Here is a 26,611-nt window from a genome sequence, read left to right as displayed (position 1 = left end):
ACAGCTTCACTGTGAACATTTTTTCCCACAGATTCTTCAGCATTTATCATTTTTCCTTGTTTGTCAGCTTTGTCAGTCTGAGGAGTGTGAAGTGGCATTTCAGAATTGTTTTGATTTGTATTTCTCTAATTAATAGTGATTTAGAGCATTTTTTATATGACTATTGGTACCTTGAATTTCTTCCTTTGAAAATTGCCTATTCATATCGTGTGACAATTAATGAATTAGGAATGACTTTTATTCTTATAAATTTGAATCAATTCCCTATATGTCTTAGAAATGACCCTTATCAGAGAAACCTGCTGCAAAGATTTTTTTCTCCTATGTACTTCTTTTTAAAATTTAACTGCATTGTTTTTTTGAAAAAAAGTGTTTAAATTTTATGTAATCAAAATTGTTCATTTTACCTCCTGTATTCCTCTTCCCATTCTAGATTGGAGAAATAATTTCTTCTATAATCCTTTTATTTATATATGATGGCGACCTTTATATATAAATCATATACCTATTTGGAGCTTATCTTGGTATATACTATGAGATGTCAGTCTATATCTAGTTTCTGCCAAATTGCTTTATAGTTTCCCTAGCAGTTTTTATAGAATAATGGATTCTTGCTCTGGTAGCTACAGGCTGCTGTGCTCATTTGCATCTGTGTGTTGTGTACCTAATCTTTTCTACTGATCAGCTTCTGTATCTCTTAACCAACATCAAATTGTTTTCTTAATTATTGCTTTGTTGGATAGTTTGACATCTGAAACTGCTGGGCCCTTTTCCTTTCCATTTTAAAAATTATTTCCTTTGAGATACTTAATCTTTTTTTCCCTCCAAATGAATTTTGTTACTGTTTTTCCAGTTCTGTAAAGTTTGAGTGGTGTGATACTAAGTAAATAAATCTGTTAAGGTAGTTTTGCCATTTTTATTATATTGGCCCAGCCTACTCATGAGCAGTTAATATTTCTGAAGTTATTTAAATCTGTCTTTATTTTTGTAAAGCAAATTTTATAGTTGTATTCATATAGCTCTTGTGTGTGACTTGAAAGATAGATTTCTAAGTATTTTATACTTTTTATAGTTATTTACATTTTCCTTAATTATTTTAAGTGTAATTCTATTTTTTCCCACTGGATTTTGTTGGTAATACACGGAAATGCTGAGGGTTTATTTTGTCCTACACATTTGCTACAATCATTCATTTGTTCATTTATCTTTTTAGTTGACTCTCTAGAATCTTATATCATCAGCAAAAAGTGATAATTTTATGTTTATTCTTCCAGTTTCTTTTTTTTTAAATAGTATTTCCAGTACTATATTGAATAGTAATGGTGATAATGGACATCCTTGCTTTTATCCCTGATTGTACTGGAAAGATATCTAGTTTGTCCCTATTATAGATATTGCTGGCTTTTCATTTTAGATAGATACTACTTATCATGTGAATGAAAAAATCTCTTTATTACTATGCTTTCTAGTGTTTTTTTAAAAATAGGAATGTTTCTTGTCAGAAGCTTTTTCTGTATCTGACATAATCTTATGATTTTTGTTGGTTTTGTTAATATGATCAATTATGTTTATATCTTTTTAAATATATAAAACATACTCTGTGTTCCTAGTATCAATCTGGCCTTCACACTGTATAGTTTTTGTGATATGTTCTGTAGTTTCCTTGCTATTATTTTATTTAGAATTTTTGCATTATTATTCATTTAGTGATTATTGATCTATAGTTTTCGTTGTTTTTATTCTCCCCAGTTTAGGTATCAAGACCATAATTAGATCATTTTAGGAATTTGGTAGGACTCCTTTTTCTTTATTTCCTTAAGCATTTTATGTAATATTAGGATTAGCTCTACTTTAAATAAATGTTTCATAAAATTCATTTGCAAATTCATCTAGTAACAGATTTTTTTTCTTTTAGAAGTTCATCTATGACTTTTTAATTTCTTTTTCTGAATTTTGGTTTAATCCTTTATTTTCTTGGTCTATTGTTCTGGGCATTTTATATTTTTGTAATTATCCATTTCACTTGGCAGTTTTATTGGCATATTTAGCACAATAATTTTTGACAGTTTCTTTTATTTCTTCATTGGCTGTGAATTTATCTTTTTCACTTTTAATACTGGTAGTTTGATTCTTTTTAAAAATCAAGTTAGGTAATGCTTCATTTTATTGATTCCTCTTCCCCCACAAAAGCTCCCAGTTTTATCTGTTAATTCAATAATTTTGTTTTGCTTTTACCTTGTCAGTCTCATCTTTGTGTTTTAGCATTTTTATTTTGAAATTTAATTAGGGGTTTTAAATTTGTTTTCCAATTTCTTTTAGTTGCATACACAATTTATCTGTTTTATTGATGAAAGAATTTAGACATAAATATTTCCCCCCCAAATTGCTTTGTTTACATCCCTAAAATGTTGGTGTATTTTCTCATTGTTGTCATCTTTAATGAAATCATCCATTGTTTCTATAAATTGTTCTTTTATCCACCCATTCTTTAGAATTAAGTTATTTAGACTCTAATTTAAATTTTTTATCAGCCCTTTATTGAATATAATTTTATTACATTATTACCTTGTATTGTTTAGTAGTGTGTTGCTTTTCTGCCTTTCTTTGTGAGGTTTAAATGCCCTAATGCATGGTCAGTTTTTGTAAAGGTACCATGCACAGCTGAGAAATAAGTACACTCATTTTTGTTACCATTTACTAATCTCTAGAGACTTATATCTAACTTTTCTAAAATTTTATTTAGGTACTTAATTTCTTTTTTAAAAAAAATTACTTTTGGGGCAGCTAGGTGGCACAGTGGATAGAGCACTGGCCCTGAAGTCAGGAGGACCTGAGTTCAAATCTGGCCTCAGACCAAACAATTGACACTTACTAACTGTGTGACCCTGGGCAAGTCACTTAACCCCAGTTGCCTTAAAAAAATTATTTTTATTTAGATCTGAAAGGGGGTAAATTGAGGTCTCTAATAGTGTATCATCCCAGTGATATGAGACCATAACCATCACAGGGACTGAAGGGACAAGTTAGAAAAACTTGAAAAGAAGGTGAATGTGGGCTCTTGATGGTCAGGGGCTCTGAATTCCTTTGAGAAATCATAGGTATTTGGGGGTGGGAGGAAATCAGTATCCATCTAGGAGAAAGATGAGGCCATTGGTGGGAGGGCTGAGATGAAGGCTTCTGAGATGAAGGTGGGCTTCTGGTGCTGATGCTCCTAGTTGGGCCCTGCAGCCCTTGGGGTCTAGGTGGCAGACAGGCTGGGAAGTAGAGGAAACAAGTATTTTTAGATAGTGACCATAATAAAAGCTCTATCTCGTTAAAAATATCACAGTCATTTAGCCTCATATTTGTTCAAGCCAAATATTTTCAGAGGTGAAATAGAGGTAGGTTCCTTGAGGTCAGGTACATCATTGCATTACCTTGAAGCACTTAGGCACAGGTTCTTGAATAGAAACTAAGAAATATGTGCTGAATAAATGAATGTGAATGTTTGTATATATCCATGAAGAGCTTTAGTACTCCTTTCCCTACTTCTTTTGTTTTGTTCTTTTGGTTATTTGAGGGCACTTTAAAAAAATCCTAAAGGCATGTGATTAAATAGCTTTATGTGTTATAGAAATGTTTCCTTAAGTATGAGCATGCCAGCTTTTGTCTACTCTTGTGAGATCTCAAATTCAATCAAGCTGGTCATTTGGTTTTCTAGGCCTGTCATTCAACCAAAAAGGGATATAGAGGCTCTTCTGGGTTATTGTTCTTACTTTAGGGTCCATAGGAAATTTCTGGTCTTTTCAAAATGTAATATATCCTTGTTTTGTGTAATACATTAATGGAAATGCCACTGTAACTAAATGAAAGCCACTGAAAGGAGATTTGAATGTTTACAATCCTCTTATGTAATTCTGTTGAATTCTATTGTATATTCTAATTCATTAATTGAGGAGGAAAGGAAGAACACTGGCATGACATGTCTTCCATTATCATACAAATGGAATATGATATTTTTAGACTTGTTGCCAGTTTCAATCTGGACAGAATATCCATTTTATGCACATATATTGGTCTCTATGAGATTTTATGTATTCAAGATATTATCATAGTATAAAAGTGACAAGCATTGAGAGCTTGCATGTGGTATGTGTTTGTATGTGGAGAATATTGTGTTTCAACAGTGATCTTAGTCTTATGATGTGCTTATGTTACTTTAAAGCTTGAGTGATTATTTCCTGGGTTTTTGTGTTGCCTTGGGTACCAAACTTTCTAGAAATTGGGTGACCAGGGGCAGCTAAGAATGAGATGCAGCATGAAAAGGAATAAGAACTTTGAAGACTTGAAGCACTTGATAAAAGGGAGTTATCTGAGTCTCTCTAACATTAAAGAAAATGCTTTAGAGTTCGGAGAAGACACAACCTTCACTGCAATGGAGCTTAACACTTAAACTGCTAAGTTGAGCAAATATATGTGATATTTCTATTCCCTAGGAGGTAGTGATGTCTTGAAAATAATGTTGCTTTGGAAACAACAACATAAGATACATTTTTGCAAAGGAAAATATGTCATTCTGTCTTCAAAGAAAAGAAGATATAGAGATAGTTGTGCTAATTGGTATAACTGTGATGGAGGATTAAGGTGGGTCTGGGGAGAGAAAGACCATGAGGAATATGCTTTTGTAAATTCAGTAAGTTGGATCACACTGTTTATTCTTCTTTTGACTACTCTCATTCTCCTCTCCCATCCCCATTCCCTTTTATATTGCCCCAATCCCACAACAATCTTCTCGTATATCTGCAGTTTAATTCTGGCCTCAGGGCCAAATTTTAGGTTCATACTGGTAACGGTGGAAATACATTTAAGCATAGGCTGCAGGGCTTATTTCTGTGATTAGTCTTTCCATAATCAAAGCAAAGTATAGAAAGCTCTAGTAAGAGAAAAATTACCACATTGTTTAAAAGACATATATTCTTAGTATATTATCTCATATGTGCCTGGGCAAAGTAGACCTCCTACTGTTCAACTCTTTCCAACTCATTTCCTACAAAATTCCTGATTGGTGGTCTACTCTGCACAGTTTTACATGCAAATAGAAATAGATGCACTTTCTCTCTCTAGGGTCAGGGGTAGGGTAGTTTTGCTTAATAAGGGAGCCATTAGTACATCCTTTGATTGTTTTAGGTTTTGTTTAGTTTCTTGGGGGGAAGAATTTGATTTTGTGGAAGTGTACTGCATTTTATCTCTTTTTCATGCCTCATTTTCTTTTAAAGTTTTATCGTCATTGTTTAAAATAGTGGTTGAGCTTGAAAATAGGTGTGCAGAGTTTGAGTGTCACGGAGCACAAGGAAAAGAAATATGAGACACAGTATAAACAAAATCCTCAAAATCTTTAAAGATATAAAGATGACAACTTGTTCACATTAAAAATACCAAGACAAAGCATTAATTGACTACATGCATTGTACATTTTGACCAAGTTCATTTGGATGAGGGGACAATAACTGAAATGTGTTGGCATTCATTTGCAGTTCTCTATATGATTGAATTGAAATAATTCTCATTAATGGGGCAAGAGGGGATGGCATGGAAAATCTACTGTTCAAGGGTTGGAGGAAGAGTGAGGCCAGTCTGAATTATATTGGTTGAGAGGTGAGAGGTGATCTTAAGGCTGTACAATGAGGGATCAACACTTCTACTATGATAAGGTAAAGGGGAAGAGGAAGGTGGTCCAGAAATAGATTGAACATGGGAAGAATTTGTGTTCTGTGAATATGATGTGCTGTATAGGAACTGATTATAGTGTTAATATGGTTTTTAGGTTTTTTCAGAACTGTTAAATACTCATGAATAGATATATATTGTACTATCAGTTTATATGTGCTTGTAAAAGAACAATCTATTGGCCAGAATTCTTTTGTTATGTTAAGCTTTCTTCATATTACTTATTGTTATAAAAATGTTAAAATTTAAAGTTTTTGAAAGCCCTGCCTCCTGGCCAGGCTCTCAGACAACCCAGGACAGAACTCTGGGGTTCCTTCTCATACCTGTCAGATTGGCACAAAATGGAAAATAGGCACACTTGTGTGATGTTGGTGGTGCTGTGAATTGCTCCAGCTATTCTGGAAAGCAATTTGGAATCATGTCCACAAAGTTACTAAGTTGTGCACATCCAACTTTATAACTACTAGGCTTATACCCTAAAGAGATCAAAAGAGAGGATAAGGACCCATATTTACAAAAAATATTCATAGCAGCATATAGTGGGAATAAGTATCTTAATAATGTGAGTAATTCTATTTTATTTTAAGCTTCTATTTTGTGACAAAGTATTTATTGTATAAATTGTTTTTCTGTAATGAGGTCTTGAGTGGTGTAGTTTGGCAATGACATATGTGTCCCCAAAATTTGATAAACAGTTACTAGTAATGTATGAATCTCATATTTGGTAAACAACTACTAATGATGTATGTGTCCCAAATGATAAATACGTGCTGAAGACATAAGCTTTGATTGTTCCCTTTCGTGATAAATTTAGATTAATCAATTATAAACCCAACTTAGTTGTTATTTGTAAATGCCCTTAGCCAGAACCATAAAAACCCACTTGAAGCCCCAGTGCTTCTAGATCATGACCAGGATAATTTCTGCACTCAGAAAATTTGAATATCTGCTTTCACTCAGAAATCCTGTCTGATTGACAAAAGATTTGTCAGAATGCCACCTTGGAGGGAGAGATGTAATCTCAGGCTGGGCAAAGAGAGAATCTTGTCATGAACACCAGTAGGAGACATGCTTTCCAGGACCTTAGGCAGGTGATTTGTTCCTAGAAAATTTGATATTTGTATTGTTGAATAGTCAATAAAGTTTGATTGCATATGCTTTGATGAAAATAAGCATTAATGTACTGTAAGCCCTAATAAACATATGTGATGAAAAAACGAACTCTTCCTTTTTCTGGATGTACTATATTATTGATTCAATAATGTTGAACTCATAGCCAACAGCACTATAACTTATATCTAAACGAAGCTTATCTAACCCACATATTTTCTCGATAAGGCACATCATAGCTTTTTTGCACTCAGGAACTAGATAGCACTTTAGCACTATGTTGGGGGGCCTTTTTATATAGCAAAATCACACAAAAAAGTGCAAAAACGCGGCACAAAATAGACCATGGGAAGGACAGTTGCTTATAGCATAGGAACGAAACAAGAAGGCAGAGCATCATTTTGTTCAGCCTAAGCTGGGAACTTGTATGTCAGGCAACTCAGAATTCTCACCATTCTGTGCATGACCTTGAAAATGCCATGAGGATTGATTTTGGGGTTAAAAATAAATTTTAGGGAGTAGACAAATTCACATATATGGAATCCTTTAGTAATGAGGGTTGACTGTATATGTGTGTGTGTGTGTGTGTGTGTGTGTGTGTGTGTGTGTGTGTGTGTGCACGCATGTCTTTGTATTTTACATCAAATCAGCTTTGGTATTCACATCTCTTCAGAGCCCTTTGCTCCTCTGGAAGGCAGAGCTGTAAGCTCCAGAAATGGAACTCTTCCATTTAAGGAGGGGGTCCAGGCAGTCAGCTCTTCATTTCCCACTTGGCACACCTTTGGACTTCTCCATCATGCCTCTGTCCTGGGAACCTTCTCTCCCCGCAGGCCCCCAAAGCTTTTCCGATTACTTTTGTGTATTATTTTCTCTATTAGATTATAAGTTCCTTGAGGGCAGGGACTGTCATTTTTATATTTGTAGCTCAAGTTCTTAGCACAGCGCATAGTGTTTAATAAATTGTTTATTGATTGAACGACTGACATGATTCCTACTACAAAGTCAGTATGAGAGAATGTCTTTGGACAGAGGACATGTTCACTCTGATCTTTGAGAAATCTTTCTCTGGAGACTTGCATTGCTTTGAGGCTTCTTTGAGAAACTAAAGATACCTATTTGACTGCCCTTTTTTCCCCTTGCAGATTTCCCTACGGCAAGTATAGGTATAAGAGAGAAAGTGTTTTGTTTATGTTATTTTTTACTTTCTTGAGCTGCTATGTCATTAGGACTGGAAACTTCACCTTCTACCCTAATAATATCAGCATTTTATTTTGTTTGTAATAGTATTTGATTTCCCCCAAATTATATGTAAAGACAGTTTTTAACATTCATTTTTACAAGATTTTGAGTTCCAAACTTTTCTCCCTCCTTTCCTTTCTTCCTAAAGTGGTAAGCAGTTTGATGTAGATTATATATGTGCAGTTATTTAAAACACATTTCCATGTTAGTCACAGTTGTGAAAGAAGAAACAGTTCAAAAGGAATAAAACCACAAAAAAAGTGAAAAAAGTATGCTTCAATCTGCAAAGTCCATCAGTTCTTTATCTGGTTGTGGATAACATTTTCCATCATGAGACCTTTGTAGTTGTCTTGGATCACTGTGTGGCTGAGAAGAGCGAAGTCATTCATAATTGATTGTTACACATTATTGCTGGTATTGTGTACAATGTTTTCCTGGTTCTGCTCATTTCACTTTGCATCAGTCCATACAAGTCTTCCTAGTATACCTGCATTTTAAATGCAAGAACCAACAATAACCCTGATTAGTATTAAATTTTCCATTTTTTGAACTTTTTGTGGTGTCAAAAACCATAAAACTTTGGCCAGATTTAGAAATAATCAAGATTAAGTGTGATTTTGGACCCATATAATCAAAGTTTTTCAGTTTCAATTTCAAGTACTGAACTTTGGTATATAGGAAAGAGGGGTTGAGAGCTTTACCACCAACCTGCCATCAGATGTAGAGTTGAACATTCTCATTAGGACAGTAAAGTAAAAGTCAATTGCAAACAGAAATTTCATTTAAACCACTAAAAGATCCCTCGTGTTATCTCCAGTTTCCCCTCCTACCTCTCTCCTATTGCTATTAGCCAGCTCACAGTCTAATAAGGGAGGCAACATTCAAACAACTGCAAGGAGCCCTTCCCAGTCCCCCTTAAGGGTGGTGCCTTCTTACTGGTGATTATCTCCAATTTATTATACACACACATATAGTATGTATGTGTGTGTGTGTGTGTGTGTGTGTGTGTATACATATATATATATATATGTATACACACAGTAGATATATGTTTTTATGTGTATACATATATATATATATATATATAAATTGGAGAAAATCAATAGTACGAAAACATTAACATTTGTGTGTTATGTGTATAAGATATGTGGGGGCAGCTAGGTGGCACAGTGTATAGAGTACAGGGCCTAGAGTCAGGAATACCTGAGTTCAAATCCAGCCTCAGATAGTTATTAGCTGTGGGGTCCCTGGGCAAGTCACTTAACCCTGTTTGCCTCAGTTTCCTCATCTGTAAAATGAACTGGAGAAGGAAATGGAAAGCCACTCCAGTATCTTTGCTGAGAAAATCCCAAAATGCGGTCATGAACAGTTGGACATGACTGAACAACATATTATATGTGTGTGGATATATACACACACATGCATGTGTATCTATGTATATATGTGTGTGTGTGTATATATATATATCTTGTATACATGCAGTGTGTACAATATGTATACCTTGTATATATCTACATGTAAATATACATATGTGTATGCATATATTTTATGTATACATGTATATACACATACAAAATACATGTATGATAAATTGGAGATAAACAACGGATGAAAGGCACTAGTATTAAGGGGGATTGGGAAAGATTTCTTGCAGAAGGTAGAATTTTAGGAAATGAAGAACAGGAAGGAAGTCAAGAAAGCCTGGAGGCTGAGATGAAGAATGAGAGAGCTTCAGACATGAGGGACAGCCAGTGAAAATTCATGGAGTCCAAATATGAAATGTCTTGTGTGAGGAACAGCAAAAGAAACCAGTTTCACTTGGTGGTACAGTATGTGCGAGTAAATAAGGAATAAGATGACTGGAAAGGTGGAGATGGGGGAGATTATGGAGGGCTTGCAGCACCAGAAATTTTCTTTCTGATTGTGTAGGTGATAGGGAGTCGCTGTAGTTTGTTGAGTAAGGGAAGTACCAGTCATACCTATGCTTTAGAAAGATCACTGACAGCTAAGTGGAGGATGGATTGGAGTGGAGAGAGATTTTTGACAGGAGACCAGGTGTGAAGTGATGAGGGCCTGCACCAGAGTGATGTCAGTATCAGGGGAGAGAAAGAATGTACTAGAGATGTTACAAAGATGGAAACAACAGGTCTTGGCAACAGATTGGTTATGGGAGGTTAGAGTGAGGAGTTGAGGATGACACTTAGGTAGCACGTTTGAGTGACTGGGAGGATGGTACCCTTGCAATAATAGGGATGTTTGGAAGCAGGAATGGTTTGGGGAAAGATGATGATTCAATTTTGGACAAGTTGTACATAATTCTTATTCCATTTTAAAGATCATACCAGGTTGACATTTACCCATTAATTACCATTCTTTATCCAGGAATAAACTCCACCGTGTAGAGAATATGCCATTTTCTATATTTTTTCTGCAGTTAGAAACAGTAATTCAGCAACCACATCTTTAAGCTCTTTCAGTATCCTGAGGTATACAAAATTCTTACTAATTGGGTATGTAGCTGTTCTCTTATTTGGGATTTTGGTTGCTTGTTAACTGTTTTTTGTTGTCTCCTCAGTTTGGAGATTCTTTTGGGTAGAGGAAACCCATAATAAGAGTTGGAATACCTTTTTACTGTTGTCTATTATCATGGCCATTTTTTCCCCTTCTGTCTGCCTTCTCAACAAAGTCCTATCTTTTTTTGAATCGCTCTCTTGCCCTACAATATAATTTTTAAGGCCTGTTTTGTTGTCTTTATCATTGTTCCCAATGTTCAAAAGTTCTCTTTTTAACTTTGAAATTCACTCTTTCCTGTTTTTGTAAGATGCACGTCAAACTTGAGAACTTTTATTCCAGGCTATGGATAAAACTTGTGCATGTGATAAATTACATGGAATTTGCAGTTTAGGTAAATGAATCAGAAACAAAATAGTTCTTTCTCTATTTTTGATGTTGAGAATGGCATTTAATTAGAAAATAGCTACAGTATAAGGTTCAGATTTATCTAAAAGACTCATCAATCCTGGTTTGCATCTTTGAAAAAAATGCTTATTTTATTCCATAAACTGACGAAATAAGTAAAAATTTTAAAAAGACAGCGTTAAAAAAACCTATTTTCTTAGAATCTGCCTTATTCTTGGCCCGTGGTAGCTCACCTGAATGCAGAGTTCCTATTGACTTCAAAAGAGTATTTTATGTTTGCAAAAGTTTTGTAGGATGTGAAGTAAGATAAGAAACAGGTCCTCCCTCTGGGCTATCCCTTTGGCCCTAAAACAAATTACAAATAGAGTTTTCAGAAGTTGCTTCTATCTCATCATCTTTAATAAACTTCTAGATTCATGTTTATAGTTCACAAGTCTTTTATTCTCACACTAAACATTTATACTAGATGGGCATCTCTTAGCTTCTGTTCATTTTGGCACTTGACATATCTTTGTTACTTATTCTACACCATTTTTTTTCCTATCGGGTTTCTGTGTGTTTTGATGGGCAGTATTTTGAAACGGCATTGAATGGAATTATCAGGAAATTCAAAGCAGCTACAAATCCTTGGGTTTTCCAAATGAACATTCAGCATTTCTATTTGTAGTTCTGGTTCTTGACCTACAAAGTGGCATATATTAGAATGTCTTGCATTTATAGGAGGAACCTCTGAAGAGACTGCTTCACATACTTGTATGTGATTGATATTTCTGTGATAAAGCTAGAGGCATTTTCCCAGGGGACAGGTTTCCAGATTCCAGATGCTCCTAACATTGGCTGTTGTATGATTTCATACAATCTTAGAGCCAGAAAGGACCTTGCAGATGACCTAGTTTGCTTGCAGGTAAGGAGTTTCACTTTTGATTTTGCATCCCTATCACAGTACTTTGCAAGTAGTAGGTACTTAACAAATATTTGTTGAATTTAGCTAAATTGACTTACAGATAAGGAAGCCCCCCCCCAAAAAAAAGTAAAGCTAGTGAATGGTCCAGCTAGGTAACATTTGAATCTAAAATCCTAAATTTTAATCCTTTTTTTCTTTCCTTTCCACCAAGATATCCCTCATTCATCCATCTGCTTCTAATCCAAAAGCTTCTAGTATTTCCATTCACCTCTGATCACCTTTAAGGAACTTGCTTGTTCTCCCCCCCACCCCCCAATAGATTCTCTTCCTCTGATAGTTTAATATACTTAAAGTAGGGATTCGATATTTTATGTCCCCTTAGGGCCTAGGAACTTTATTGGGCCTGAAATATCTAAAGAACAAGTTAACCTGTTTATCCGTTATCAACTCTATGTTTATCCATCCCAAACTGTGTTTGTGAACTGCTGAAGAAGAAATTAGTTCCAAAAATCAGTCTGTGCTGCAGTTTGCTCTAGTTTTCCTTGCCAATTATTTCTTTCATTAAATGAAAAGTAAATTCAGTAATGGTCACCTTTTCAGTCTGTGCCCAGGAATAGTAATCATGGGTATGTTGATCCTATTTAGTACATCTTAAATCTGGAGGTAGGGCCTGGAGTATTGGCAGATTGCCAATAATGACTAGTTTCTCTTTTCTGTCAGTTTTATAAATTGGTAGACTACTGCAAATACTTGTTCCTCTCTTACCCATTTTTCTGAATGGCTTTTTGACTGCTATAGGATTTTGTTGTTTGTTTTAATGAGGTTTAAGAATGTTATTGTTGTCGTATTGACTGGTGATTCAGAGTTGCATTTTTTTTTGACAAGTAATTCAGCTTAATCTAAAAATACTACTCAAAAAATGAAGACCACTTTTGCAACCGTAGTTGATTTTTATTCAGGTTTGTATTTTGAATATAGCCATAAATTTATTTTTCTGTTGTTAAGTAAAGCATTTATTGTATAGCTTTTGCATCTGAAGATGTTTTTAAAATTTAAGTGTTAGAATTCCAGTCTAAGTATCAACTGATAGTGACTGACTTAAAGTTGAGAAAGAGTTAGCATTTTTTTAATGATTGTGCATAAACTAGTTTGACCATTTTTGTAGTTGGCCATTACTGTTTATGATTGTTTATGCTAACAATCATTTGCTTTTTTATTTGGAAGATTTTTGTGGTACTTTTGAAAGTTTACAGGGAGTTTTCCTTCTCTCAAACCCTAAATTATCTTTTTTTTTTCCATGTAACTTGTAAGAAAATATTGATGAGATTTCAGGAGTATACTGTCATAAGACCAAAACAGTCATATTTATATTGTGACTGTCTTGAAGGGAGGAAACTTTGATCAGTGACACCTGTGTCCTATTGCATAAAGAATGGCATATCAAAGTGAATAGAGCACTGGCCTTGGCGTCAGGAGGACCTGAGTTCAAATCCTCTTACAAACCAGACACTTGACACTTATTAGCTGTGTGACCCTGGGCAAGTCACTTAACCTCAGTTGCCTCACACACACACACACACACACACACACACACACACACACACACACACAAGAATGTCATATCGAGTCAGTCAACAAGTATTTATTAAGCTACTATGTGCCAGGCATTGTATGAAGCATTGGGGTTACAAAGGAAGGCAAAGACAGCCCTTGCTTTCAAGGAGCTCACAGTCTAAGGGGAGGAGACAACATGAAAGCAACTATAAACAAGCAAGATCGATCGATTGATGGATCGATCAATCTATCTATCACCTATCTGTCATCTATCATCTGTCTATCTAATCATCTATCTGTCTGTCTGTCTATCTATCTATCTACCTACCTACCTACCTACCTACACAGTATAAATTGGAGAAAATCATAGAGGGAAAGCACTAACACTATGGGGGGTAGGGAAGGCATCTTGCAAAATGTGAACATCAGCAGAGACTTGAAGGAAGCCAGGAGGCAGAGATGAGGAGAGAGTGTTCCAGACATCAGGGACTGCCAGTGAAAATGTGTAGCATTCAGGTATGGGGTTTCTTATGTGAAGAACAGCAAGGAGCCCAATGTCACTGGATTACAGAATATGAGTTAGGGAGTAAGATGTAAGAAGACTGGAAAGATAGGAGGGAGCCAGGCTTTGAGAGTGGATTTTATATTTGATCTTGGAGGTAATCGGGAATCACTGGAATTTTGGGGGGTCAGACATAGTCTGACATTTGCTCTAGGAAGCTGAGCAGAGAATAGACTTTAGTGGGAAGAAAGTTGTGTCAGGGAGACCAACAAGCAGGCTATTGCAGTAATCCAGCTGTGTGGTGATGATGATCTCTGCCAGGGTGGTGGCAGTGTCAGAGGAGAGAATGAGGTATACATGAAAGATATTAATAGAATCTATAGGACTTGGCAACTTATTGGTTAGGGGAGAAGAGAGAGAGTGAGGAGCCAAGATGTCACCTACCATTGAGCGCCTGGGTGACTAAGGCAGGGGTTGGGGTGGGAGCGATGCCTGGGACATTTTGGAAGTTGGGAAGACCATAGAGCCTAGGGGGAAAGAATAAATTCCTATTAATTCTTTTACTGTCTGAAGTAGTATATTCTTAGCTTCTGCCAGATGTGTCCTAACGTTGAGAATAGTTTCAATCATTTCTAATTGATATGTAGCTTCTGTTGAAACTGAAGGCATAATGCCACCAAAGACTAATCTTGAATATTACTGATTGTACACGGGCTTTTAAAAGTAAAGTGTCAGCTTGACCTTATGGATCCAAGACAAGCTTAGGAACAATGTAGCCACTTACAAGAATGGTGCCCCACAACAGTAAACACTGTGACACATTCACAGAGATGTAGACACTTAAGAGACCCATGATCCCAGTGGCCCTGTGCTGCTGCATCACCAAGATCAGAATCCTTTCTGCTTCCTTCCTCTGGCTTAGCACTTAATTACTCTGTTAATGATCCAGCCCTGGACCTGGGCCTCTGCTGGGATCTTTGCTTCAGGCCCTCCGGCTTTCACCTTTCATGCCTTTTTAAACCTTTTTGATCTTGTGAGATGTCTTTCTCTCTGAAAGACATGAACTAGATCTTAATACATCACTTCCTATATTTACTTGCCCTCTAAAATGCCTTCTCTGCTTTCAGAAATGTTCTGAATTAATCCCTGATTACATTTTTTTTCCTCTTGCTGATACTATGATAACATTTCCTGGTCTTTCTCTTCTACTTGCTTCCTCTCCCAACCCGTAGAAGAGGCTGAAAGAGTCTATTTTCTAGGATTTATTTACAAGGAAAAAGAATATATGAATTGAGAAAGAATGTATCAGGGTAAAGTCATTCGAAGTTCCTTTACATTAACTAAATGCTAAAGACTGGTTAGTATTTAATCTTCTTCATCTATTCTCTCTAGTTATGTTTCCCAAACCCTAGATTGGCCCACTAGGCTCCTCTTTCCTAGACTAGGAGGTCCTTGTGAGGTCCAGATAAGCTTTGCATCTTTTCCCCATCTGATTTTATGATTTACCTAATGGACCAAGCTACATGTTCTGTAGTTCCCAGCTTATTCTCATCCAGTTACAAAGCCTCTTGAGTACATGATGGACCTGTGGATTTTACATTCACAGTCTCTTGTAATTACTGTGCTAATTTGTCCTCCCTAGTTCTAGGGGCAAACCAAGAGACAAAATAAATGCTATGTATCTGTCATTTCAAAAATAATAATTCATCTCAACACATGGGTTACTCCCAAAGTTTATAAAAGACAGCCCTTTTATTTATAATCTGCATGTGAGGAATGGTGAGAGCTAGTTTGAAATATACCAACAATATTTACATTGTTTTCTTGCTCTAAAATATCCTGGCAGAACACAGCTTTGATATAGGCAGAAACATTGTGCATTGTCCTAGAGTCCTCTCACATTCATAGAATCATAGATTCAGAAGAGCCCATACATTACACATGATCTAGTATTTAGCTCAACACCCTCCTTTTACAGGTAGGACATTTGAGGCCCAAAGAGGCCTTGGATTTCTCCAAGGTCACACAGAGACTAAGGTAGAACTAGGATTCAAACCCCAGTCGCTTGATTATAAATCACGTTTTTTTCTGCCGTTTCACCCTGCTACCTCATCTCTGTGTTTCAACTACATTGTATTCTCGAACTGCTAATGTCATTCATAGACAAGGGAAGGGCAAGTGTTGTGAATCTGGTGACTTGTTTTGTTATCTTTACTACAATACTGCTTCTTGCTTTAATCAATGTTTAATTTCAATTTGAAAGGGACTTTGATGAAATTGGAGTACCTTCCCGGGAGACCCCAAACCCAGCTAGCTTCTTGTTCCCTTGGGTAACTTTCTGCTGCTGCTACTTAGAAGTGAATTAGGGTGGGGAAATGAGATTTCTTCCCCAAAGAACATATTTTTCTACTTTTCTCCTCTTTGATGGTACCTCTCTCCTGGGAATTTAACAAGTGCACGGATCTTTACTTCACTGCAGTTTGAAGGGATCTTGGATATACTTTTTATTACATTGTGGTAAGTAAAAAGACACTTTCACTATTTCTGCGTTTCTTTGTGAGGTATTTATGCATCTGTAAATGGTCAGTTGTAAAGGTGCCATACACAACTGATCAAATTTATCTTTCCTGTGTTTCTCTTGGCTCCTGTATTTCCATTTCAGAGTGTCTGCTCAGTTCTGGCTTTTGCATTAAGAATGATTGAAAATCCTCTATTTCATAGACTGGTGGATCAGTGGAATAGGTTAAATATGCAAGACACAGTAGTCAATGACTATAGTAATCTATTATTTGATAAACCCAACGACCCCAGCTTCTGGGATAAGAACCCATTCTTTAAAAAAAACTGCTGGGCAAACTGGAAAAGAGTATGGCAGAAACTAGGCATAGACCCAAATCTCACACCATATACCAAAATAAAGTCAAAATGGGTTCATGATTTAGATACAAAGGCTGATAACTATAAGCAAACTGGGAGACCAAGGAATAGTTTACCTATCAGATCTGTGGAGAACAGAATTCATAACCAAACAAAAGATAGAGAACATTACAAAAAGCAAAATGGATAATTTTGATGACATTAAATTGAAAAGTTTTTACACAAACAAAACTAACGCGACTAAGATTAGAAGGAAGGTAAAAAATTGGGAAAGAATTTTTATAACCGGTCTCTCTGATAAGGGCCTCATTTCTAAAATATATAGGGAATTAGATCAAATTTATGAGAATGCAAGCCATTCCCCAATTGATAAATGGTCAAAGGATGTGAACAGACAGTTCTCAGATGAAGAAATGAAAGCCATCTATAGTCATATGAAAAAATGCTCTAAATCATTATTGATTAGAGAAATGCAAATCAAAACAACCCTGAGGTACCACGTCACACCTATCAGATTGGCCAACATGACAAAACAGGAAAATGATAAATGTTGGAGAAGATGTGGGAAAATTGGAACACTAATGCATTGTTGGTGGAGTTGTGAACTGATGCAACCATTTTGGAGAGCAATTTGGAACTATGCCCAAAGGGCTATAAAAATGTGCATACCCTTTGATCCAGCAATAGCACTTCTAGGGCTACATCCCAAAGAGATCAAACAAATGGGAAAAGGACCCACATGTACAAAAATATTCATAGCAGCTCTTTTTGTGGTGGCAAAGAATTGGAAATTGAGAAGGATGCCCATCAATTGGGGAATGGCTGAGCAAGTTGTGGTATATGAATGTAATGGAATACTATTGTGCTATAAGAAATGATGAACAGGCTGACTTCAGAAAAACCTGGAAAGACTTGTATGGTCTGATGCTGAGTGAAATGAACAGAACCAAGAGAACGTTGTACACAATAACAGCCACGTTGTGTGATGACTAATATTGATAAACTTAACCCTTCCCAGCATTACAAGGATCTAAGATATCTCTAGAGGCCTTGTGATGGAAAATGCTATCCACATCCAAAGAAAGAAGTATGAAAGTTGAATTGCTATTTTTTTCTCTTCTGTTGAGTTTTGTTTCCTCTTTCTGATGATTCCTCCTATTGATTTTAATTTTTACTTACAATACCACTAATGTGAAAATATGCTCAATAGAAATAAATATGTATAGCCTACATCAGATGGTGTACCATCTTGGGGAGAGTGGTGGGGAGGAAGGGGGAGAAAAATTTTAAACTCAAAAACATATGGAAGTGATTATGATAAATCAAAATAAATTAATAAAATTTTAAAAAAAGAAAATCCTCTCTTTCATTAAAGATTTATTTATTTTTTTTCTCACGTAGGCTTAGATTCAGTTTTGTAGGACAGGTTTTTCTTAGTAGTAAGTCTTTTTTTTTTTTTGCCTTTTAGAATATCATATTCCAAGCTTGAGTCTGATAAGCCTACCCATTGTGGCTCCATGGTACTTGATTGATGATTCCTTTTTGAAAAAATTCTATTTTGCAGAATACTGCATGTATTCTTTTTTTCCTTTAACTTGGAAGCTCTGGATTTTGTCTTTGATGTTCTTGGAAATTTTCATTTCAGGGTTTCTTTCACTATGTGGTTGATAGATTTTTTTTTTCTATTTTTACTTTGCCCCCTGGTTCTGAGAGATCTGGGCAGTTTTTGTTAATTTCTTTTGGTCAGCATTTTCAGGTAATCCAGTGATTCTTAGATTATTTCTGCCTGACCTATTTTGTAGGTCAGTTATTCTTGAGAACATGTCACTTACATTTTCTTCTATTCTTTTGATCTTGATTTTGCTGTAATATTTCTTATTATTTCATGGAGTTGCCATTTTCTGTTTGGCTTATTCTAATTTTGGGGGAGTTCAATTCTTGGTCAAAGTTTACCTTGGTCTATTACAAGAAATATTAATTCTCCCTGTAATTTTTTTCCTTCTTGACTATTCTGTTTTTTAATCCCTTGCTTCAGTTATTCCAAGAACTTGTATAATCCTTTTGGCCAGGACATTCTTTTCTATAAGGATCTATTTGTATTTGTGGATTTACTCCCTTCTTGGTTTTTACCTTGAGCTTCTCTTAGTCCAAGGCATTTCTTTAATGTGTTCAGTGGTTTTTTGTTTGTCTGTTTGTTTGTTTTCTGTTTACCCATGTCTCTATCCTCAATTATGAGACTAGAGGCTTGTGCTAGCAAACACCAATTCTCTGTGCCTGGATGGTTGTGTGTGGGCTTGATCTTGAATTTGGTGGCTAAGGCTAGACCCCACCTTTTGCCAGAATTGTCTAGCCTTGCTTTCTGCTGTTGCAGATTGAGCTCCTTTTCCTGCCTTGAATGTGGATGTGGATGAAATAGTACCCTTTGCCATGCTGGGCACTGGTTTGACCCCTTTTCCTGCTGTCAGTCTGGACCTTTCACCTATTCTGGTTTGTCTTTACTCTGGGCATTCACAGGCCTCTGGCAGTCTTTTTTTAATTTTATTTTCCTTTGGTAATTCCAGACTGGATAGGCCTGTTTCTCCTTGCTTTTCTTTGTCATTGTTGGTTCTGGTAGAGCTTTTACTGGGGTGATTGTGGTGTAACTGGGCTCTTCTAGAAATTAACGTATGGTCATCTTCCCACAATCTCCTATGAGAGACTTGGGTAAAAACTATATATATATGTATATATTTTAGATAATTTGTATTCATGATCTCAAGTTACACGATTATCTTGATTCTCTATTTAACATTCATGGTCCTTTCTGGAGAGTTCCACCCGAGGCGAACTTCTTAGGAAGAATGTAGGACCATGGTTCATTTGCTTACTTAATTAGTGACTTCCCTTTCCTAGGGTCCTCAGAGAATCAGAGTCTATTTCTCTTTGGGTCTCATTCAGTCATTCAGTCGGACTCATCTCTCGACCCTGTGAACCAACTCTCCATGGAGTTTTCTTGGCAAAGCTCCTGGAGTGGTTTGCCATTTCCTTCTCCAGTTTTATGTAGGCACGGGTTAAGTGACTTGCCCAGAGTCCTACAGCTAGTAAGTATTTGAGTTCAGATTTGAACTCTGGTCTTTCTGATTCCAAGCTTTATCCGTTGTGCCACCACGCATTATATAAAACTTTCTCCTCATACAATCACATGAACCCAGAAGTCATCCTCCAGTGTAATATTAGGTCTCTCCCTTAGAGAAATTCCTTGATTATTCTTTTCCTTCATTCTGGGCAGGTTCTATCTTAACTCAGTCTCTTTGAGATGAACTTAGCATATCTTGCCTTCCTCCTAATATTCAGTCCTTCTCTTTTTCTTCTTGTTTTTTGGTGCTTTTCTAGAAGGCTAATTTCATTGTATTAACATGCCCTACTCTTCATAATCTTATCCTGTTTTTTTTTTACTTTCTATTTTTTGCATTCAAAGAAATTCTCAGGTACTCCCTGGTTTGTTTTTGTTTTTGTTGGGTTTTTTTGTAATTTGTTTTCCACAACTCTGACTGTTATTTGCCATCATGGGTGATACTTCCAGTCATATTCAAGAATCTTCATTCAGTTTACACATTCTACCACATGGAATAATAACATACTCTAAACCTCACACATTTTATCATATCTGTTTCAGTTCTGCAAATCCACAATGGTTTTGGAGATGTAGGGTATGTATAGACCAGTGTCCTAAAACCCTCTTCCTCTCATTTCCTAAGATACTGTCTTCAGGTTCTCTTTGTCTTACGGTATTTCAGTATTTATTTCATTATTTTCTTGCAGATGCTGAGCACTCACTACTTTTCTGGTTTTCAGCCTAGAAACAAAGAATTTTTAAAAGTCAGTGTCACATACTTTTTTTTTTCTGCACTGAAAGGACAAGTAGAAGGAATGAGTGTTTCTCACTCAGGGCCATTAGTTCTTGTATACCAGTGGGAACCAGACATTATGTCTAGTCAGAATCACTTATCAAACTATCTTTACTTTTTCACCAAGGTAATTTCACTCGAACTAGGTCATGTTCTAAATGTCAACAAGAGGTACAAGAGGGAGTAAAATGTCATCAGAAAAATGCACATATGCATATATTTCAGATGGGATTAAAAAGCTTTTAGAGGTAAGGGCATTTGAATTTTTTCCTCAATGTAGTAATAAATATGAATGAATTTGCTATGCTAGTAACTTTTTTTTATTTGTCTGCTTTGGTCTCCTGTTGTCTTTAATGTGTAAAAAACCAATGAAGTCATTAGGGGATCCATTTTTATGAGTTTTTTTCTAGTATTTTTCTAATTCAACTCCTGACAATTTTTTTTATTAGGAACTGAAATGTTGTATATGATTACCAACAAAACAATAGTTTTGATAACTAATGTTTATTGTTCATAAGGTTTTTTAAAAAACAAAGTGTAGATTTTTAAAATAAAATATTATTTATTGATAATATTGCACATGTAGACATGTGTTAATTTTTAAAAAATCATTTAAACAAGTTGAAGTAGGAATAAAATTTATTTGGTCATTTTTATATGCTTTAAAAATAAGCTCACTTAGAAAAAAGAATTATCATGGGGATATTGAGCAGTACCCTACCCAGATTACTAGTTTTTAATGGTTCCTTGAGAATATGTTTTTAGTGAAAGTAGATTACTAGAACACTGACTAGAGTGTTGCTTTGTTTAAATCCAGAACCCCAATTTAGAGACAGTGTTACATAATGGGTAGAGCTGGCCTAAATTTCTTGCCTCTGATTCGCTAAGTCTAGCTTTGGGACGCTGGACAAGTCACTTAACCTCTTAGTACCCCAGTTTTCTAAGACTAAAGCTACAGAAAAGATGACTACCTGCATTGATAGAGGGAGTTTTTTCATCTGCGAGTAACCTATAATGATTAAATCACAGGTCTAGTGATTTCTTGTCCCCTACTGCCACAATGACCTCAAGAAATTTATAATGTGATATTTTTGAAAAAAGCTCTTAAGGTTGAATAAATCTGAAATTTATCTTGAAAGTAGAATTGAAAATGACTGTGAAGGCAGGAATTATGATCCTTTTCTTCTAAAAATTAAAAACCAGTCACTGTCTTTGTTCTTGGATCACTCTGACTATTTTTGATCAGTTCATATTAAAATATAGGCTCTGATTGTGAATGGGTATCAACTGTAATTTCTCATGATTTAGTTTTTTTTTTTTTTAGCAAAAATTGTGCTGCATTATAATAAACATATGTAGAGGTAGCAAAAGAGATAATTACATATTTTCATATGGAAATTGATTCATTGAGTTTAGATTATAGAACTATAGACTCTGCCATTTTAAAATAGTTTTGATGATTATTTACCCTCTGATAAAGTGGTAGGGAAAAACCCTTTCCATTGAAACTATAATTTAGAATAGGAACAATTTTATTTGTTCAAATTCTTGAGTAGTTGACAAGAATTAAGCACCTACTGGTATGCTAGGAACTATGTTATATATTGGGAATATGAACACAGTGATAAAATGATCAGTAATCATTAAGAGTTTACATTCTAATGGGAAAGACAAGTATATATGTATATGTATATATATTTATGCATATGTAGAATAAAATGGTGAAATTCAAATAAATATGAAATAAACTCCTCCTAAATTCAGGTCTGGCTTCAGACACTTCCTAGCTGTGTGACTCTGGGCAAGTCATTTAATCTTGTTTGCCTCAGTTTCCTCATCTATAAAATGAGCTGGAGAAGGAAATGGCAGACCACTTCAGTATCTTTGCCAAGAGTCAGACACAACTGAAAAATGACACAACAACAACAAAAAAATTAAATAAGTGGTAATTTAAGAGGGAGAGGAGTAGGAGTATAGGCTTCATGGAGAAGGTGGCTTTTGAACTATATCCTGACAGAATAAAGGAAAGGAAAAAGAAGGGAACAAGCATTTGTTAAGCACCTACTGTATGCCAGAAACTTTGCTATAAACACTTTACAAATATATCTCATTTGATCCTCATAACAACCCTAGGGGTTAGGTGCTGTTATTATCCCCAGTTAAGGAAACTGAGTCAGGCGGAAGTTAAGCAAAGTATCTGAGACTGAATTTGAACTGAGGCTTATTCACTATGCCACCTAGCTTCCAGTCCTGTGAGGAGGAGGTAAGAAGAGGGTGCATTGAATGTGTCCAGGACAGCCAGAGCAAATGCATAGAGGAGGTCAGGTGTTAGTGACAGAAGGTCTTGCCCAATCACATAGTATAAAAGGTGGAGTAATGAATAGTGAAATTGGAAAGGTAAATTGAGTGGTATCAGGTTGTGACAGGCTTTAAAAGCTAAACAGGGAAGTTTACATTTGAATATAGAGACAATAAGGAGCCACTGGAATTAATTGAATAGGGGAGTAATCTATTCATATGCATTTAGAGAAAAAAATTTCTGTAAAATGTGGAGGATGGACTGAAATGGGGAGAGACTTGAGGCAAGGATATAAATTCAGAGACCATTGAAATAATCTAGAAAAGTGGAGGCTGTATTGAGTAGAGATATAAGAAGTTGTAGAGGTAAAAACAGTAAAGTCTGGCCAGTGATGGGATATATGAGGCAAGAGGTAGTGAGGAGGACAGTACCAAAATAATAACCGTGGGAAACTAGAAGAATGGTAGTACCTTCAATAGAAATAGGAAAGTTTGGAAAAGGGATGAATTTTGGGGGAAAGATAACGAATTGTGTTGAAAAGTCAAATTTCAGTTGTCTTCAGAACATCCAGTTTGAAATGTCCAGGAGGCAATTGGTAATATGGGATTGAATCTTAGGGGAGAGACTGGGAATGGGTATATAGATCAATGAATCATCGGCATAGAGATGATAATTAAACTTATGGCAGGTGATGAGGACACTAAGGGAGTGTAGAAAAAAAAGAGTAGGGGGCCTAAGACAGGCTTGAGGAACACTTATTATTGGGGAGTGTGATCTGTGATCTGGATGATGAACCAGGAAAGGAGACTGAGAAGTAGAAGTTAGACAGTTAAGGGAAAAATAAGGGGAGAGTAGTATCACAAAAGGGCAGCTGGGTGGTGCAGTGGATACAGCACCAGGCCTGGAGTCAGGAAGATTCATCTTCATGAGTTCAAATCTGGCCTCAGACACTTACTAACTATATGACCCTGGACAAGTCACTCATCTCTGTTTGCCTCGGTTTCCTCATCTGTAAAATGAGCTGGAGAAGAAAATGGCAAACCACTCCAGTATCTCTGTCAGGAAAACTCCCAAAATAGGGTCATGAAGAGTCAGATACTATTGAAAATGACTGAACAAGTGTTACAAAAGCCCAGAGGGTAGAGAGAATCCAAGAAGAGAGTCCATGGTGTTAGATGCAACGCATAAGTAGAAAAGAATGAGGATTCAAAAAAGACCCAAATTTGGTAATTAAGAGATCATTACTAAATGTTTGGAAAGCAGTTTCATTTGAGAGATGAGAGACTGATGGGTAGAGAACTTTTTTTTCCCCCTAGGAGGTTGGTTGAGAAAGGGAGGGAGAATTATGGGAAGACAGTTCAAGAGGACAGTACTCTAATGAATAATTTTTAAGAATGAAGAGATGTAGGCATTTTTGAAGGCAATAAAGAAATAACCAATAAATAGGAAGAGATTGGAGATTTGATAGAATAGGGATGATTGAGTTTGCATCTATTGGAAAAGATATAAAGGAATGGGATTAAGGGCACATGTGGAAGGATGGTCTTTGGCAACTTCGTCGTCAGAGACTAGGGAAAGGAGAAGTGAGTGAAAGATGATGTCAAGTGTGAGATGAAGAGAAGAGAAGAAAAGAAAGCTTACATTATATGATGCTGTGAACATATAATGCCATGGTGCTATGTGTGTATTCCCCTCTCCTTTGTTTTCTCAATAAAGATGCCAAGTCCTCAACTGGGAGAGAAGGAGGAAGGGGAAGTCTGAGAGGCTTGAGGAGAGAAAGAAGGTTTATAAAAAGATTCAAGGGGAGTGAGATAAGGAATCGAAGGAAACAAATATCCATTGAGTGCCTTCTGTGTTCCAGGCACTCTGTGTTAAATGCTTTAAAAATATCTCATTTGATCTTCACTACAACCCTGGGGGTAGGTGCTATTCTTATCCTCATTTTACAGTTGAGGAGACTGGTGCAAACAGAGATTGAGTGACTTTCCCAGAGTAACTAACAGCCAGTGTCTGAGGCTGGATTTGAATTCAGATCTTTTTGACTCCACGCCTAGTGCTTTATCCACTGTTCCGCTTAGTTGCCTCTGAGAGGAATAAGAAGATTGTCTTGCTATAGTGAGGACCCAGTTGAAGCCGGATAACATGAATATATGGTGTACCTAGGTGACATGGATAGGTGACTACAGCTCAGCTCAACGGCATGTGAGGAGCAGTAGAGGAAGTAGATGGTGAAAGTAAAGCTGAGGTTTATCAAGAGATAAGTGGTTATAGAATAAGGAGTCAAGAGATTGGAGAGTAGAGCACAGAGTAAAGTTGAATTAGCTAACTAATTTGTATTAATATTCAAGGCCCAAAGAGCCAATATTTTACCATTTACATCTGATGAACATTCTTCCCACAATCTAAGCTTGGGATTTTTCCCCCATTCACTCTTGTTCAAACTCTGAACAGTAATATAAAATGAGAACTAAATGAAAGTGCCTGCAAATGGACTTGGAAATTTTTTCAAAATCAATCATTTGTATGACTCAGGTAAAGTTTAATAATGACTGTAGACAGATGTAGGTTTTTTCTTAGTTCAATTTCTAGATGGCAGGTATCCATATGTAAGGAAAAATACCACTTAAGCTGGCATTGATTGGCATTCTTCTACTCTAGGCAGGGAAGGAATTGATTGAATGGACATGAAGACTGAATTTGCCTTCTTGTAGTGTGGTAGTCATAGGACACTATAAAAGTTGACAGTTTTTCAGCATTAAATTTATGCAACTGTGCTTCACAGAAAAATAGTACTAATGATTAAGGACAGTATTCAATTCAACAAGCAACTGTTGAGTAGCTACTGGGTATCCAGAATTATATTAAAGACAGTAAACGATACAAAAGAAATACTCCACATGATCCTTGCCCTAGAAAAATGCATAATCTAGTTTTGGAGACAAAATGTATGTGAAAGAACTAGTACGCACGCGCACACACACGAAATCAAATATGATATTGTGTGTGGTAATTGTACATATTGGAAGGATGTTTCATAGAAACAGAAAGTTGACTGCAACATAGGGTAATTGAAGCTAGCCGAACTTTAAGACTAACAAATGTTATTTGAAAGATAAAAAGCACTTTACTAAGCAAGCATATGCACTAGTAAGATAAAGGAGCACTTTACAGAACAGATTCTGATGGCCACAGCTGGAGTACCTAAGGTAACTGAAAGAATTGGCAACTGCAGTTGATGAGCCAGGATCAGTGTTCTTTGCAAGATTGCAGAGAAATGTAGAGGTATTGCAGGGCTGGAGGTCAAATGTCTCGATTTTCGAAAGGGAGAAAAGAACTAGATCTGCAAATTCTAGTCCAATGAACTTGACTTCGATGCCTGGTAAAATTTTAGACTATGCTAATGGAACCTGACAGAGAGTGGATGGTTCTCACTGGTGGCCCAGGAAACACTAAATCGGTGGCAGTGCAGTTCTCTCTGACTGGTGATGAAGATCAGTGACTGTAGGAAGTGCTGTTACCATTCCTGTAGGCCTCATATTCCTGGTTCTGCTCCTGCTAATAGTCACCTTTTTTACATTGAGAGATCCACTATGAAATGCAAAGATTTGGTATAA

At 36.1% G+C, this 26,611-nt stretch overlaps 1 protein-coding gene across 3 annotated transcripts in view; it reads left to right on the top strand.

Moving 5' to 3' along the window:
* The window catches only part of COMMD10 (COMM domain containing 10), a 230,811-nt gene that overhangs the window by 112,750 nt on the left and 91,450 nt on the right, over positions 1-26,611 (top strand). The window contains exon 6 of one of the 3 annotated variants that reach the window (XM_020967375.2): positions 16,198-16,221. The exons of the other annotated variants lie outside the window; for them this stretch is intronic. Within the exon in view, the coding sequence (XP_020823034.1) occupies positions 16,198-16,206 (9 nt within the window). The 3' untranslated portion in view covers positions 16,207-16,221. Of the gene's footprint in view, positions 1-16,197; positions 16,222-26,611 lie in introns of those variants that run through there. 3 annotated transcript variants of the gene reach the window in all.

Source organism: Phascolarctos cinereus, unplaced genomic scaffold (genome assembly GCF_003287225.1).
Source record: "Phascolarctos cinereus isolate Bilbo 61053 unplaced genomic scaffold, phaCin_HiC Scaffold_4;HRSCAF=312, whole genome shotgun sequence".
Lineage (NCBI taxonomy): Eukaryota > Metazoa > Chordata > Mammalia > Diprotodontia > Phascolarctidae > Phascolarctos > Phascolarctos cinereus.
The sequence above is the reverse complement of the archived record's forward strand: the minus strand, read 5'-3'. Positions and strand labels throughout refer to the sequence as shown.